The 15,014-nt window shown below is 41.8% G+C and overlaps 1 protein-coding gene across 3 annotated transcripts in view; it reads right to left on the minus strand.

The window, feature by feature from the left end:
• Positions 1–15,014, minus strand: part of hira (histone cell cycle regulator a) — a 140,805-nt gene that overhangs the window by 36,274 nt on the left and 89,517 nt on the right. For all 3 annotated transcript variants that reach the window (XM_072245413.1, XM_072245421.1, XM_072245430.1), the window contains one exon: positions 9,445–9,636. In XM_072245413.1, the coding sequence (XP_072101514.1) occupies positions 9,445–9,636 (192 nt within the window). The remainder of the gene's footprint in view (positions 1–9,444; positions 9,637–15,014) is intronic.

The raw sequence follows: 15,014 nt of genomic DNA on the forward strand, positions 1-15,014 counted from the left end.
TCCAAATCTAAATGAAGCAGAGAAAATGCAAAAGCCATGGCAGCATTCCAAACTCTGAATAAGGAAGGCCACGTGTTCAGGCCCTTCTTCAAAGGTTTGAGCATCTAATCCATGCTGGCACTACAGTACGATATTGACTGTCTTCTTTTGGGCAAGATATTGGGCACACGTACAGGTAAACACCTATAGTAAAGAAAAGCTGTTAAATTCTCCCTTTTGCCCTCTTGATACCTATCCTTCAATACTTGCTGTGCCATTTGCAAGGTTTAGATTGGTTCCTGCTTTTACTTTCAACCCTGATCACATATCAAGGGTACTTAATCACTAAGTATTCAGGACATTGTTAGCCACAATATAAATGGAACTAATTTACAAATATTTTTAATTCTTGTAAGTCTCAGTCCACTGATGCAAAAACAATTTGGAGCCATGACTTTGGCAATCTATTTGAAATGGACATTACTGCTGAATATGAATTCTCATCATGGATCCTCACTGCAGACTGAGACGGGGAATGGCAGCTGTGGAAGTAAATTATTAGTATGGTATTCCTCACTCCCCCAACCCAGTACTTCAAACACCAGACAGCAGCAAGAACTTAAGTGTTCTGGATCCGTCAACTCCGCTAATACCAAATTGCAGAATTAAGCTTGATTGAAAGATTAAGCAGCTACCATTTATTTGCATAGCAAAGCAGGAGCCCAATGAAATGTGATTAACAGCATGCAGAGAATGATAAACTCCATGGTCTACACGTGGTTCAAGTTGATTGAGTTAATTAAATGGAAGAATAATTCCACAGAACCTGGGGCCTTCAGAGGCAATTTCTTGTTGATTCCTTTTAATGAAAGCCTCGGATTAATATTCTCAATCATAATTTGTGATTAATATAAGAAAACACGGGAATATAGAAACTGAATATAACTACCTAAAAATGTATTTAGTTAGCCTGTAAAGAAAAAAAAATGCCTGTATATGATGGCTGATGAAGAAACGTCATGAGTCTATATTGGCAATACAAACGTGATTAGCAGGATGCACTATTATGAATACATAGAGGAATCTGTTCAGGTGAGGTCACTTGGTTGTGAATATACATTCAGTGGCATATCTATTAGTTACACCTGTACACCTGCCCATTAATGCAAATATCTAATCAACCAATCATGTGGCAGCAACTCAATGCACAAAAGCATAATGGGTGCAGTTGTTTTTCAGACCAAACATCAGAATAGGGAAGAAATGTGATCCAAGTGATTTTGATCCACAGAATGATTGTTGGTGCCAGACAAGGTGGTTTGAGTATCTCAGGAACTGCTGATCTCCTGGGATTTTCATGAACAACAGTTTACAGAGAATCATGCAAACACAAAAACATCAAATGAATGGCAATTCTGTAGGTGAAAATGCCTTGTTAGCGAGAGAGGTCAGAGAAGAAAGACCAGACTGTCTCAAGCTGACAGGAATGCCACAGTAACTCAAATAACCATGCCTCACAGCAGTGGCGTGCAAAAGAGCATCTCAATGCACATCACATCGAACCTTGAAGTGCACAGACTAAAGCAATAGAAGACCACACCAGATTCCACTCCTGTAACTAAAAAAGTGGCCACAGAGAGTTTATCAAATTCGTGGGGATAACAGCAAAGAATTGCAAATGTCACTCCACTATTTAAGAAGGGAGTAAGGCAAAAGAAAGGAAATTATAAGCCAGCTAGCCTGGCTTCAATAGTTGAAAAGATGTTGAAATCCATTATTAAGGATGAGGTTTTGAGGTACATGGAGGCACATGATAAAATAGGCCAAAGTCAATGAGGTTTTCTAAAGGGGAAATTTTGTCTGACAAATCTGTTGGAATTCTTTTGAGGAAATAACAGGCAGGATAGACAAAGGAGTCAGGGGATGTTGTTCGTTTAGATTTTCAGAAGGCCTCTGATAAGTGCCGCACGTGAGGCTGCTTAGCAAGATAAGAGCCCATGATTCTACAGGAAATGTGCTAGCATGGATAGATGATTGGCCGACTGGCAGGAGGCAAAGAACAGGAATAAAGGAAGCCTTTTCTGGTTGGCTGCCGGTGAGCAGTAGTCTGCCTCAGGGGTCGGTATTGGGACCTCTTCTATTCATGTTGTATGACAATGAATTGGACGAAAGAATTAATGGCTTAGTAGCCAAGTTTGTGGACAAATCAAAGATAGGCGGAGGGGCAGGTAGTGTGGAGGAAGCAGGAACTCTGCAGAAAGACAGAGACAGATGAGGACAATGGACAAAGTAGTAGCAGGTGGAACACAGTACAAGGAAATGCACTGTCATGCACTTTGGTTGAAGGAATAAAGGCGTGGACTATTTTCTAATGGGGTGAAAATTCAAAAATCAGAGATGCAGAGAGACTCAGAAGTCCTTGTGCAGTATTTCCTAAAGATCAACTGGCAGGTTGAGTAGGTTGTGAGGAAGGCAAATGCAATGTTTGCACTCATTTCGAGAGGACTAAAGTATATAAACAAGGATGTAAGCTGAGGCTTTATCAGGCAATGGTCAGACACACTTCAGAGTATTGTGAGCAGTTCTGGGCTATCATCTTTGCTGGTATGAGAGAGGATTTCGAGGAGGTTTACGAGAATGATTCCAAAAATGAAAGGGTTAACACATGAGGAGCATTGACAGCTCTGTGCCTGTACTCGAAGGAGCTTAGAACAATGAGGCAGGATGTTATTAAAACCTATCAAATATTGAAAGGCCCATACCAGGGGTTCCCAACCTTTTATATCCAATGGACCAATAGCAATAAGCAAGGATGTCTAGTCGAGACAGAATGGACAGGGAGAGGATGTTTCCCAAAGTGAGGGAGTCTAGGACCAAAGGGCACAGCCTCATAAATGAAGGACATCCATTTAGAACAGAGATACAGGAGCCCCTGAGGGCTGCGTACTGAGTCCCCTCCTTTACTCCCTGTATACCCATGACTGTATCGCCACCCACAGCTCCAATCTGCTGATTAAATTTGCCAGCAACACTATATTGATTGGCCTTATCTCAAACAATAACAAGATGGCCTACAGGGAAGAAGTCATCTCTCTGACACAGTGGCGTCAAGAAAACAACCTCTCCCTCAATGTCGCAAAAACAAAGGAGCTGGTTGTGGATGACAGGTGGAATGGAGACAGACTAACCCCTATTGACGTCAATAGACCTGGGGTTGAGAGGGTAAACAGCTTTAAGTTCCTCAGCATCCATATCACCGACGACCTTACGTGGTCTGTGCACACCAGCTGTGTGGTGAAAAAGTCACAACAGCGTCTCTTTCACCTTAGACGGTTGAGGAAGTTTGGTATGGGCTCCTAAATTCTAAGAACTTTCAACAGAGGCACAATTGAGAGCATCCTGACTGGCTGCATCACTGCCAGGTATGGAAACTATATCTCCCTTAATCGCAGGACTCTGCAGAGAGTGGTGCGGACAGCCCAGCACGCATCTGTAGTTGTGAACTTCCCATGATTCAGGACATTTACAAGGACAGGTGTGTAAAAAGGGCCCGTAGGATCACTGGGGACCCAAGTCACCCCCACCACTATCTATTTCAGCTGCTACCATCCAGTAAGTGGTACCGCAGCAGAAAAGCCAGGACCAACAGGCTCCAGGACAGCTTCTTCCACCAAACCATCAGACTGATGTACTCACACTGATTTGAATGTATGCTATATTACATTAACTGTTCCATTTATTATAAATTATAATTACTATGATTACACATTGCATTTAGACGGAGACGTAATGTAAAGATTTTTACTCCACACATGAAGGAAGTAAGAAATAGCGTCAATTCAATTCAGGAAAAATGTATTAATCCAGAGGGTGGTGAACATGGTATTCATTGCCACAGATGGCTGTGCAGGTCATCTGAGAGTTTGAGAGACTCTTGATTAATCAAGACGTCAAACTTGAAGAATGGGATTGGGGGAGGAGCAGAGGAATGGGGTTGGGGAGGGTGCGAAGAATGGGGTTGGGGAGGGTGCGAAGAATGGGGTTGGAGGAGGGTGCGAAGAATGGGGCGGGGGGGAATGGGGTCGGGAGGGAGGAAGAATGGAGTTGGGGGGAAGGCAGGAGAATGGGGTGGAGGGAGAAAGCAGAAAAGTTGAGAGGAATAAAGCAGCCATGATGGAATGGCAGGGCAGACCTCAATGGGCTGAATAGTCTTATTCTGATCCACAGTCTTATGGTCTAAAAATGCCTCCCAGCAAATGCATAAAATTATTTAAATGATAGTATAGCCTATTGACTATTCTCATCAAATATACAGTAATTATATTGAGGTGCATTTTATATTATTAAAAATGAGAAAACTTTAAATTCGTGCAAAATTAACTAAAACAATGAAATACTTAAAGATATAGTGGGTAATGCTGCCATCTAGTGGAACTCTGAACAATTCTAATAAAAGAATTCAAAACCACATTTGGTTCAATCTTGCAGCTTCCGATTTCAGTTTGGGTGGTGGAAGACAGATGCACAGATACTAACATGTTGCCACTCCCACTGAAAACACTCCACCTGGAAACAAACAGACTGACAACAAGAGTGACCCATAATGAAAATGATCACGAAGTTCAAAGTAAATTTTTTTATCAAAGTACAAATATGTCACCATGTACAACCCTGAGATTTGTTTTTTTTGCGGGCAGACTCAGTAAATCCAAGGAAGACTGCACCCAACAGGGTGGACAAACCAACATGCAAAAGACAACTACCTATGCAAGTATTAAAGAGTGCAAAACAAAATAACAAATAAATAAGATGAGGAATGCTCGGTTGTGGGAGCAATTCAGTGATGGGGGCAAGTGAAGTTGAATGAAGTTATCCCCACTAGTTCAAGAGCTTGATGGTTGAGGGGTAATAACTGCTCTTGTGGGTCTGGAAGCTTCTGTACCTTCTTCCTGATGGCAGCAGCAAGAAGAGAGCATGAGCAGGGTGTGGAAGACCTTTGTGATAGATGCTGCTCCAACAGTGCTCCATGTAGATGTGTTCAATGGGGCGGAGGGGGGGGGGCTTTACCCATGACAAACTGGGCCATATCTACCACTTTATGGAGGATTTTCCATTCAAGGGCATTGGTGTCAAGCTGTGATGCAACCCGTCAATATACTCTCCACCACACAACTATGGAAGTTTGTCAAATTATTAGATTTGGCATGACATCTTCGCAAATGTTTAAGTAGAGGCGTTGCCATGCTTTCTTCAAAATTGCACTTACGTGCTGGGCTCAGGACAGGTCCTCTAAAATGATAACACCAAGAAATTTAAAGTTGCTGACCCTCCACACCTTCGATCACCCAATGACATCTGACTCATGGACCTCTGGTTTCCTCCTTTTGAAGTCAATCATCAGCTCCTTGGTCTTGCTGCCATTGAGTGAGAGGTTGTTGTTGTCCATTCAGCCAGATTTTTGATCTCTGTTCTATAAACTGGTTCATCTCCAACTTTGATTCAGCCTGCGACAATGATGCCATCAGCAAACGTAAACATGGCATTGGAACTGTGCTTAGCCTCACAGTCATAGGTGTAAAGCGAGTCGAGCAGGGGGCTAAGCACACATCCTATGCTGATGGAGATTGTTGCCAATCTGAACTGACTGGTCTGCAAATGAGAAAATCGAGGATCCAATTGCCCAAGGAGGTATTCAGGGCAAAATCTTGAAGCTTACTGGTTAGTTTTGAAATGATGATACTAGTGAATGCCAAGTTGTAGTCAATAAAGAACATCCTGCTGTCTGCACTTTTGCAGTCGATGTGTTCCATGGTTAAATGAAGAGCCAATGCAATGGCATCTACAATGGACCTGTTGTAACGGGAGGCAAATTGGAGCAGATCCAAGTCACTTCTCAGGCTGGAGTTGATATAGTTCATCACTAACCTCTCAAAACACTTCATCATAGTGGATGTAAGTGCTACTGGATTATAGTCATTGAGGCAGGATACCACGTTCTTCTTAGTCACCAGTATGCTTGAGGACTTTATGAAGCAGGTGGGTACCTCAAGACTGCCAAAGCAAGAGGTTAAAGGTATCAGTGAACGCTCCAGCTAGTTCATTAGCACAGGTCCAGTGTTCAACCAGGTACCCCAACTGGGCCAGATACCATGGGTTCACCCTCAGAAGGATGCTCTTACATCGCCCTTAGGGACCGAAATTACAAGGTCATCAGGGGCTATCAGAGTTCTTTTATGCTTTGACAGTCAAAGTATGCACCGAAGGCATTGAACTCATCTGGAAGTGAAGCCTTGGTGTCAACTATATTGCTCGGTTTCACTTAGTAAGAGGTAATAACATTCAAACCCAGCCACAGCTGTCATGCATCTTTTACTGATTCAAGTTTAGTCTGGAATTGCTGATTTGTCCCTGAGATGGCTTTCAAGAGATCGTACCTGAACCTCTTGTATCTTATTTGGTTGCCAAACCTGAATGTGTCTGATCTTGCTTTTGGCAGATCACAGATCTCTTGGTTCATCGGGGGTTTCTGATTGGGGAAGACTAGGAATGATTTTGTGGGGACACACTTGTCTATGACTTTTTTATAAAGTCCATGACAACTGTGGCTTGTTCATTCAGATTCACTGATGAGCCCTTGAACACGGCCTCGTCCACTGACTTGAAGCAATCCTGTTGCCGCTCCTTTGCCTCCTGTGACCTCTTTATTGTCCTCATCTCTGGAGCCTTGCTCTTTAACCTCTGCCTGTATGCAGGTAGGAGAAGGGTGATCAGATTTCCTGAAATGTGATCTGGGCATGGAACAGTAAGCATTCCTTATTGTGGTATAGCAGTACTCTACTATGTTGGGATCTCTGGATCCCAAAGTGACCACTTCTTCCCCAATCTTCATCTTCAACTTCTGTCCTTCATCTCTGGTGCTATAGGTTATTTGCTGATGTTAATTGGGCAGAGATTTCTTCAAACATGCCCAGTTGAAGTCTCCAACTATGATTTAAAATGCATCAGTGTGGACTGTTCATTGTTTGGTGATGGCAGCATACAGAAATGCCTGATTACATTCGGCCAATAGTGGTCTGTAACCTGCAGTCAGGATCACAGAGGAGAACTCACTTGGTAAACAGAAAGGTCGGCACTTGACCATTAGGTGATCCAGGTTGGGGGGGGGGTGGGGAGAGCATGAGTATGACAAAACCACCTTATCAGAACACCACAGAGAGTTTATCATGAAACACACCTTTGGCCTTTTCCGAATCAGCAATTCAGTCCATCCTGTGTATAGGGATGCCTTGATTGGCAACTCTGCCGTACTGAGAGTAAGCCACAGGGCACAACAATTTATTATTTCCCTTCGATACAGCAAACTTGCCCTCGCATCCTCAGTCTTATTCCCCAGTGACTCCACATTTGCTAACAAGATGCCAGGTAAAGGGGGCCTCATCCCTCTGCTTTTCAGTCTGTTTAGAGTTCCCTGCCTCACTTCCAGCCATGGCAATGAACCTTCATCTGCTTGAAGGTGCCATACCTACTTGCTTGCGAATTAAGACTGTCGAGCCCTTCAGAAGATCTTGAAATCTATAGTTAATTAAATTGGTTCAAAATTACCTTGCATAAATAGGAATTACAGTACATGCTGAAGACTGTAGTGACAGTAATTCAAGAGAAGTATATTTAGAAGCTTTGTAAGCAGCCCGCAGAACCTTGCCATGGTTCACCAGCGCCACCTTGATCACAGACTTAACAAATGATTGAGAAACCTGGGGTATGTCCTGATTAAAAATTGAGTCAGGTTAATTATCAGCCAGCTTCCTGTTAACTATAGAAAATCATTATGGATGGTAACAGTTCACAGTTTCATTTATTCATGCAGAACTTGTTTCTGCTCATTGGTCCTTCTTGCCACTCTAACAAATGTAATTGAAAAATATTATAAATAGATTTATGCGTGTATTTATGAATTTGAACCCAGACCCTGAGTAGTTATACAATGCCCCCTTTCCTCGCACTTTTTTATACTGTACCATTCATTCCTTTGCCCTTTATCTCAGCTTCATCTCTTTTTATGATTGTATCTTTCACCTCCAACTTCACCTCTCATTCCAGAACAGCCTTACTGAACATCCACAAGAGATGAAAAACCTGTCCTTTTATCTTCTCCTTCCCCTCCCCAGGTCCCAAGGTGAAATAGTGATGCATATTATTCACTGTATTCATGGCTCATGATGCAATGAGGAGTCTAGAAAGACACTGCTTTGAAGAAAACACCTCGATATACTCTTTTGTTCTCCTGTCAACAACTCTCTTCACTTTACTCTCTGTTCCTCAATTTCCATACATGCTTCAGTAGAAATTAAGTTCCAGAAAGATCACTTAATCTTTTTCCACAATGAACATACAACCTTTAAGACTCCGAATTCAAGAAATTTAGATAAAGATGCTGAACTTCCACTTTACACTTACTGAGTCATGTTTTGTTCCTTTCCTTGTCACATAACCACAGTCCTTCTTCTTACACCCTCTTCCTTTTATTCGTAGATTAAAGGAGTCATTCAACATGGAGGCAGGCTCTTCAACTAATTCATGCTGAACAAGATTCTGAGCTAGTACCACTTGCCTACATTTAGTATCTCTCAGAACCCTCCCATCCACGTACCAATGTTAATGTATGTGCCTCAATCGCTTCCTCTGGTAGCTCATCCCATATACCCTCCTGGTGAAAAGGTTGCAAATCAGGTTCCTATTAAATCTCTCCCCTCTCAACCTAATCCCATGCCCTCTGGTTCTCAATCCTAGGAAAAAGAATGTGTGTATTTAACCCTATCTATGCCCCTCACAATTTTACACAACTCTATAAGGTCACCCCTCATTCTCCAACACTCCAATGAATGAAGCCTCTCTCCATAACTCAGTCATTCAGTTTCTCCTGCTTGTCACCTTTACCTTTTTGTCCTCTCACCCCACTGTTGAAACCTTAACGGCTTCCTTCTTCCCACAGATGTTGCCTAACCTGTTATTTTCTTACTTTCTATTTCAGTTCTGCAGTATAGTTGTTGTTTTGCTGTTGAAGTAATGAAGGCTTTCTTCAGTTCCCTTTTGTTGCTTTAGTACTGACTCTCTGTCAATAGATGGCACTGTTGCTCCACTAAAACCACACGAGTTCACTGCACCTGCTTTACTCCTTCCTCCAAGTGGGGGAAGGGAAGAATCTTTTGTTCTTCTGTACTTTTTGCAGAAAACTACGCCTTTAAACTCAAATCAAACAAATCTGTTTTGATTTTGCTCAGCACCAATCAAATATCCAATAAGGAATTAAATAAATGTTCTCACGCTTGAATTTGCATTGCATCTGAACAAACTGGGTTATACAAGACAGTATTATGCCCAGTGGCAGATGAGAAGTGGGTTTAATGTCCATGTATGTTTGCACCAATATTCAAATCAAGTTGCACTTAGCACTGTGCACCTTACCCGTCTTTGCTAGGGATGTCTTCCGGTGGCTTTGCAGTGGCTGGTGCGGGGTCCTGAGATAGTTTAGCTGAGACAGATTTGGCAGCATTAGAGTCAGAGGAAGGCTGTGGCTGGCTGATCTGTGAAGGCAGCACTGACCCTGGAAGTGCCCCAGTGATGGGGACACTATTAAAAAAAGCAGTTGAAAAATCCCTAATAATAAAAAGAAAAATAAGTAAGTTGTAAAAGAAGCCATTTCATGGTATTACTAGTTTCTTACACCATTGCTCTTAAACCACAAGATATAGGAGCAGAATTATGTCATTCGGGCTATTGAGTCTGCTCTGCCATTCAATTGTGGCTGGTTTTTTTTGCCATTCAATCATGGCCCTTTTTTCTCCCCTCAATATCATTCTCCTGTCTTCTCTCTGTAACCTTTAACCCTTTACCAATCTAGAATCTGTCAATCTTTGCCTTAATGCACCCAATGATTTGGCCTCCACTGCCCTCTGCAGCAAAGAATTCCAAAGTTTCAGCAGCCTATGGCCGAAAAAAAACACCTCCTCATCTCATTTCTAAAGGAACTGCCCCATTATTCTGTGCTCTCGGATCCCAGACTTTCCTACTAAGGGCAAAGCCTCTCCACATCCACTCTATCCAGCCTTTTTAATATTTAGTAGCTTTCAATGCGATCACCTCATCCTTCCAAATTCCCTTGAGTGCAAGCCTAGTAACATCAAACGTCTCATGTAACAGTACAGCACATGACAGGCCCTTCGGCCCACAATGTTATACCAACCTCTTAACACACTCCAGGAACAACCTAACCCTTCCGTCCCACAGATCTCCCTGGTTTTCTTTCAACCACGTGCCAATCTAAAGAGTTTCTTAAAAGTCCCTAATGCCTCAGCCTCTAACACCACACCCAGCAATATGTTTCATGTGCTTACCACAACCTATGTAAAATAACTACCTCTGACATTCCCCTATACCTTCCTCCAATTACTATCAAAGTATGTCCTATTGTATTAGCCATTGCCACCCTGGGAAAAAAAGCCACTGGCTGTTCACCCCATCTATGCTTCCTATCATCTTACGCACCTCGGTCAAGTCACCTCTGATCCTTCTTTGTTCCAAAGAGAAAAGCTCAAACTTGCTCACCCTTTCCTCATAAGACATGCTCTCTAATCCAGGAAGTATCATGGTAAATCTCCTCTGCATCCTCTTTAAAGATTCCACATCCTTCCTACAATGAGGTGACCAAAACGAAGCACAATACTCCAAGTGTGGTTCAGTTTTATAGAGCTGCGACATTACCTCACGGCCCTTGAACTAGTTCAATTCCCTGATGAATGAAGGCCAACATACTATATGCCTTCTTAACCACTCTGTCAATTTGCAGGCATCCTTAAGGGAACTACGGTATGGAATACATGCTCTCCTTGAGAATTAACCATTGCATTAATGTCACTCAAGTGAAAACAATTTTGTGGAATTCATTAATTCAAAGCATCAATTGTCATTGATTTCATCCCCACACTATAACCAATCTCTATGAAGCTGGGCAACAGCGCACAATTGCAAGGCTACAAACACACCGAGTCACACGAAACAAGCCCAACAAAGAGGGGCGTGCAGACAAGTTCTGGCTGGGACAGTTCATAAAATCTCACATCACTTAGGGCATAAAGGCAAGAGTCTACAATGAATAAGCCTACTGGAGTATGTAGAGTGACAGGAATAGAACACTTCATGATGTGTATTAATTTGTTACTACTACACATACTGTACTTTATCGTGAGTTGGGAGTGTTAAACAAATTACTGCTCCTGTTTGGTTCTCTGCTAATCTAAAAGTTCCTCAACACTAGCAGCTATTATCAAGTTAAACCATTATCTAGAATCTGGATGGTTCAACACTGAGACCACCCCAATTTCTTAAAACTCTACATTCACAAGGAATAGAACTTTATAAACATCTCATAATATTCAGAAATGGGATGAGTAGTAACATACAAGTGGGAGACTACGATTGGCACCCACATCAAAGTGTTTTTAAATCACATTCTGTTCGCTAATACCTCTACTAATCCTTTAACCACATCCTCAGACAGGAGGTCACCAGTGATAGAAACCTTAACAAGTTAGGCACATAAATATGTCTACCCTTTGGCAAGAGATTCACCTCCTTTCTTCTTACTGTCCACCATCTGCAAAGAACATGTCAGATGTGTAAACTGCCCAGAATAATGCAGCTGCTGGGCAAAGCAGCTCACTTGATTTAGACCCACCCACCTAAAACTCTGCTCCCTCCACCACTGGCATATCATAGCTGCACTGAGCATAGCGTTCACAATGCACGGCAGCATATGATCAGGGCTTCTTCAATTTCGCCAACCCAAGCCTCCTATTCCTGGATGCCCAATGGATCACCAATTCTTCACCATTGCTGGTCTAACTACTATGATTTCCAGTTGAAAAGCACTGTCCAAATCACTAAACTTAGATGACAGGAAGTGACCACCCACTCAATGATGTGATGACATGGGTAATTACTGTAGGCCTTGCCAATGGATTCCACACCTTAACTATCAGACCATATCTCTGAGTAAGGAAAGATCAGCAGCAATTTACATCACAGTGCAAATTTCTTCAGAAAACCACCAGCTACCTATCAGTATTATATGCCTATTATTTCTCCTGTAGCAGATTCCTTCTCTGCATATTCATCTCAAACATCTCTGTGAAAATAAACTTTGGCATGTTTGTTTCAACAAATATAAAAGGTTCAAACTGCACTGCCACACACGGCTGTGGAGGTCACATAATTGGGTATATTGAAGGCTAAGGTTGATGGGTTCTTGTTTAAGGCTGTCAAAGGGTATGGGGAAAAGGCAGGAGAATGGGGCTGAGAGGGACAATAACTCAGCCATGACGGAATAGCGGAGCACATTGATGGGCAATATGGCCTAATATTCTTCCTATGTCTTATGGTTTTATTATTTGGATTAATTGCAAGTAGTAAAAAGAATGAGAATTGCATATAAAGAAAGGAAAATATCTGTGAGTAAATGGAACAGCTTAATATCTGGTAATTAATGCTTGATACATAAATAGTTGTAATACACAATCTAGATCTTAGAAGCCCAAATTCACGTGCATCTGAGTATACTGATGATAACAGCACCATGTCCAATGCACTGAGCTCAATGACAAGGAGCTTTTTGAAGACTTGCAGGATACAAGGGGGCATGGATCGAATCAAAACGCTATTACGATAATCAGCCCCTGGGAAATTCTACACTATTAGATATTACACAAATAAATTATAAATCACATAGCAACTGGGAGTCTGCATACAGCTTAGCACTGAAATAATTTTAAAACACAAGAAATTTTGCCTCTTCAACAGTGGCACATCCAGCAACTGAGTTAGGTCAAGGATCTGTGAACCTGATAATTTATTGACAAGCACCACAAAGCTATACACACTGAACTGCAGAAAAGCTTGGAAGTTTTAGTCTATAAGCTAGGAAGAAAAAGAATCCAATCAAGTTTCTGAAAAGTTTTCAATATCTGCACAGAGGTCTGTTAATTAGAAACAGTCAAGTTCTAATTTCCATCAAAGCAAAATGTAATTTGGAAGACGACTTAAAAATCTATTTCTAGACTCAAAAACTACGAGGGGTGATTGATAAGTTTGTGGCCTAAGGTAGAAGCAGTCAATTTTAGAAAACCTAGCGCATTTGTTTTTCAACGTAGTCCCCTCCTTCATGTACACACTTAGTCCAGTGGTCGTGGAGCATACAGATCTCTTCTTGTAGAAGTGGTCCACAGCAGGGGTAATTGATAAGTCTGTGGCCTAAGGTAGAAGGAGATGAGTTATACAGTTCTCGTTACATGCACGTGCAGTTCAACTCTTTGAGTGAAAATGCAGAAAGTTTGAAGTTAATAACTCATCTCCTTCTACCTTAGGCCACAAACTTATCAATCACCGCTGCTGAGGACCACTTCTGGAGGTCCAAGATACCAACTTCTACAAAGAAGGGATCCATATGCTCCACGACCACTGGACTAAGTGTGTAAATGTACCAACCTATCAATCACCCCTCATATAATCCACATAACACCCAGCAGTGCAGAAAATTTCTGGCCCATGTAGGTACATTCAAAAGTGTTCGGAAACTAACTAAATGAACAAAACTTTTGTTTTTCTATAGAAGTCCTCATCTTACAACATACAGTATATACAATAAAGCTAAACGTGTAATTGTTGCGCTGCGGCTAACTTCCACTGGTGGCATAATTTTCGGAAGTAAGGGTTTGTTTATAATTAGTCAATGAGGTTTTGTATTATTTCCATCTGAAATTGTAGCCACTTTCCAATAGACCCTCAGCAAATTCTCCATCAAAATATTGAATTCAAGAACCAAAATGTTGCAGTTCTATAACACCCTGGTTAGACCACACTTTATTGCATTCAGTTCCGGTTGACTCATTACAAGAAGGATGTGGAAGCTATAGAGAGGATGCAGAGGAGATTTATCAAGATTCTGCCTGGATCGGGGAGCATGATAGGTTGAGCAAGCTAGGGCTTTTCTCTTTGGAGCAAAGGGAGCTGAGAGGTGACATGATAGAGGTGTACAATATGGTAAGAAGCATACATCAAGCGGATAACCAGAGACTTTTTCCCAGGATGGAAATAGCTAACATGAGGGGGAATAGTTTTATGGTGATTGAAAGAAAGTATGGGGGATGTCAAAAGTGATTTTTTTTGAAACATAGAAAATGATGGGTATGGATAGGACTGCCAGGGGCGGTGGTAGAGGCAGATACATTCGGGACTCTTAGGTAGGCACACGAATGATAGATGAATGAAAAATGGAAGGATCTGTAGAAAGGAAGAGCTAGATTGATCTTAGAATATGTTAAAAGTTCAGCACAACGTCATGTGCTAAACAGCCTAAACTCTGCTGTAATGTTCTATGTTCTCAATAGAACCATTTAATGCAAGTAATATTCCATGAGATTACAGAACTATCTCTGGTGCTCTCTCAGCTTCCTTACAGAGCAGAGGAAATACAGTAAACTGCTGAAAGATGATCTTCGTATGGTTGCCTTATTCTGGTCCAAACAGTTCCTTTCATGGTGATATCTGAAGTTTCTCATTAAGTAGTGAATAAACATAAGGCCATAAAATACTGAAGCAGAATTAGGCCATTTAGCCCATCAAGTCTGCTCCGCCATTTCATCACGGATGATCCAATTTTCCTTTCAAACCTGGTCTCCTGGCTTCTCTCATATCCCTTGATGCCCTGACCAATCAACAATCTATCAAACTCTGCTTTAAGTATACACAAAGACTTGGCCTCTACAGCTGCCCATGGCAAAGAATTCCACAGATTCACCACTCTCTGACTAAAGAATTTCCTCCTCATCTCCATTCTAAAAGTATGTCCATCTATTCTGAAGCTGTACCCTCTGATCTTATACTTTCTCACCTTGAGGAACATCCTCTCCACGTCCATTCTATCAAGGCGGACATCCCACCTCTTCTGGAAGTTCCGGGAGTCTCCCGCATATCGATAGTGG

Source organism: Mobula birostris, chromosome 2 (assembly GCF_030028105.1).
Source record: "Mobula birostris isolate sMobBir1 chromosome 2, sMobBir1.hap1, whole genome shotgun sequence".
Classification (NCBI taxonomy): Eukaryota; Metazoa; Chordata; class Chondrichthyes; order Myliobatiformes; family Myliobatidae; genus Mobula; species Mobula birostris.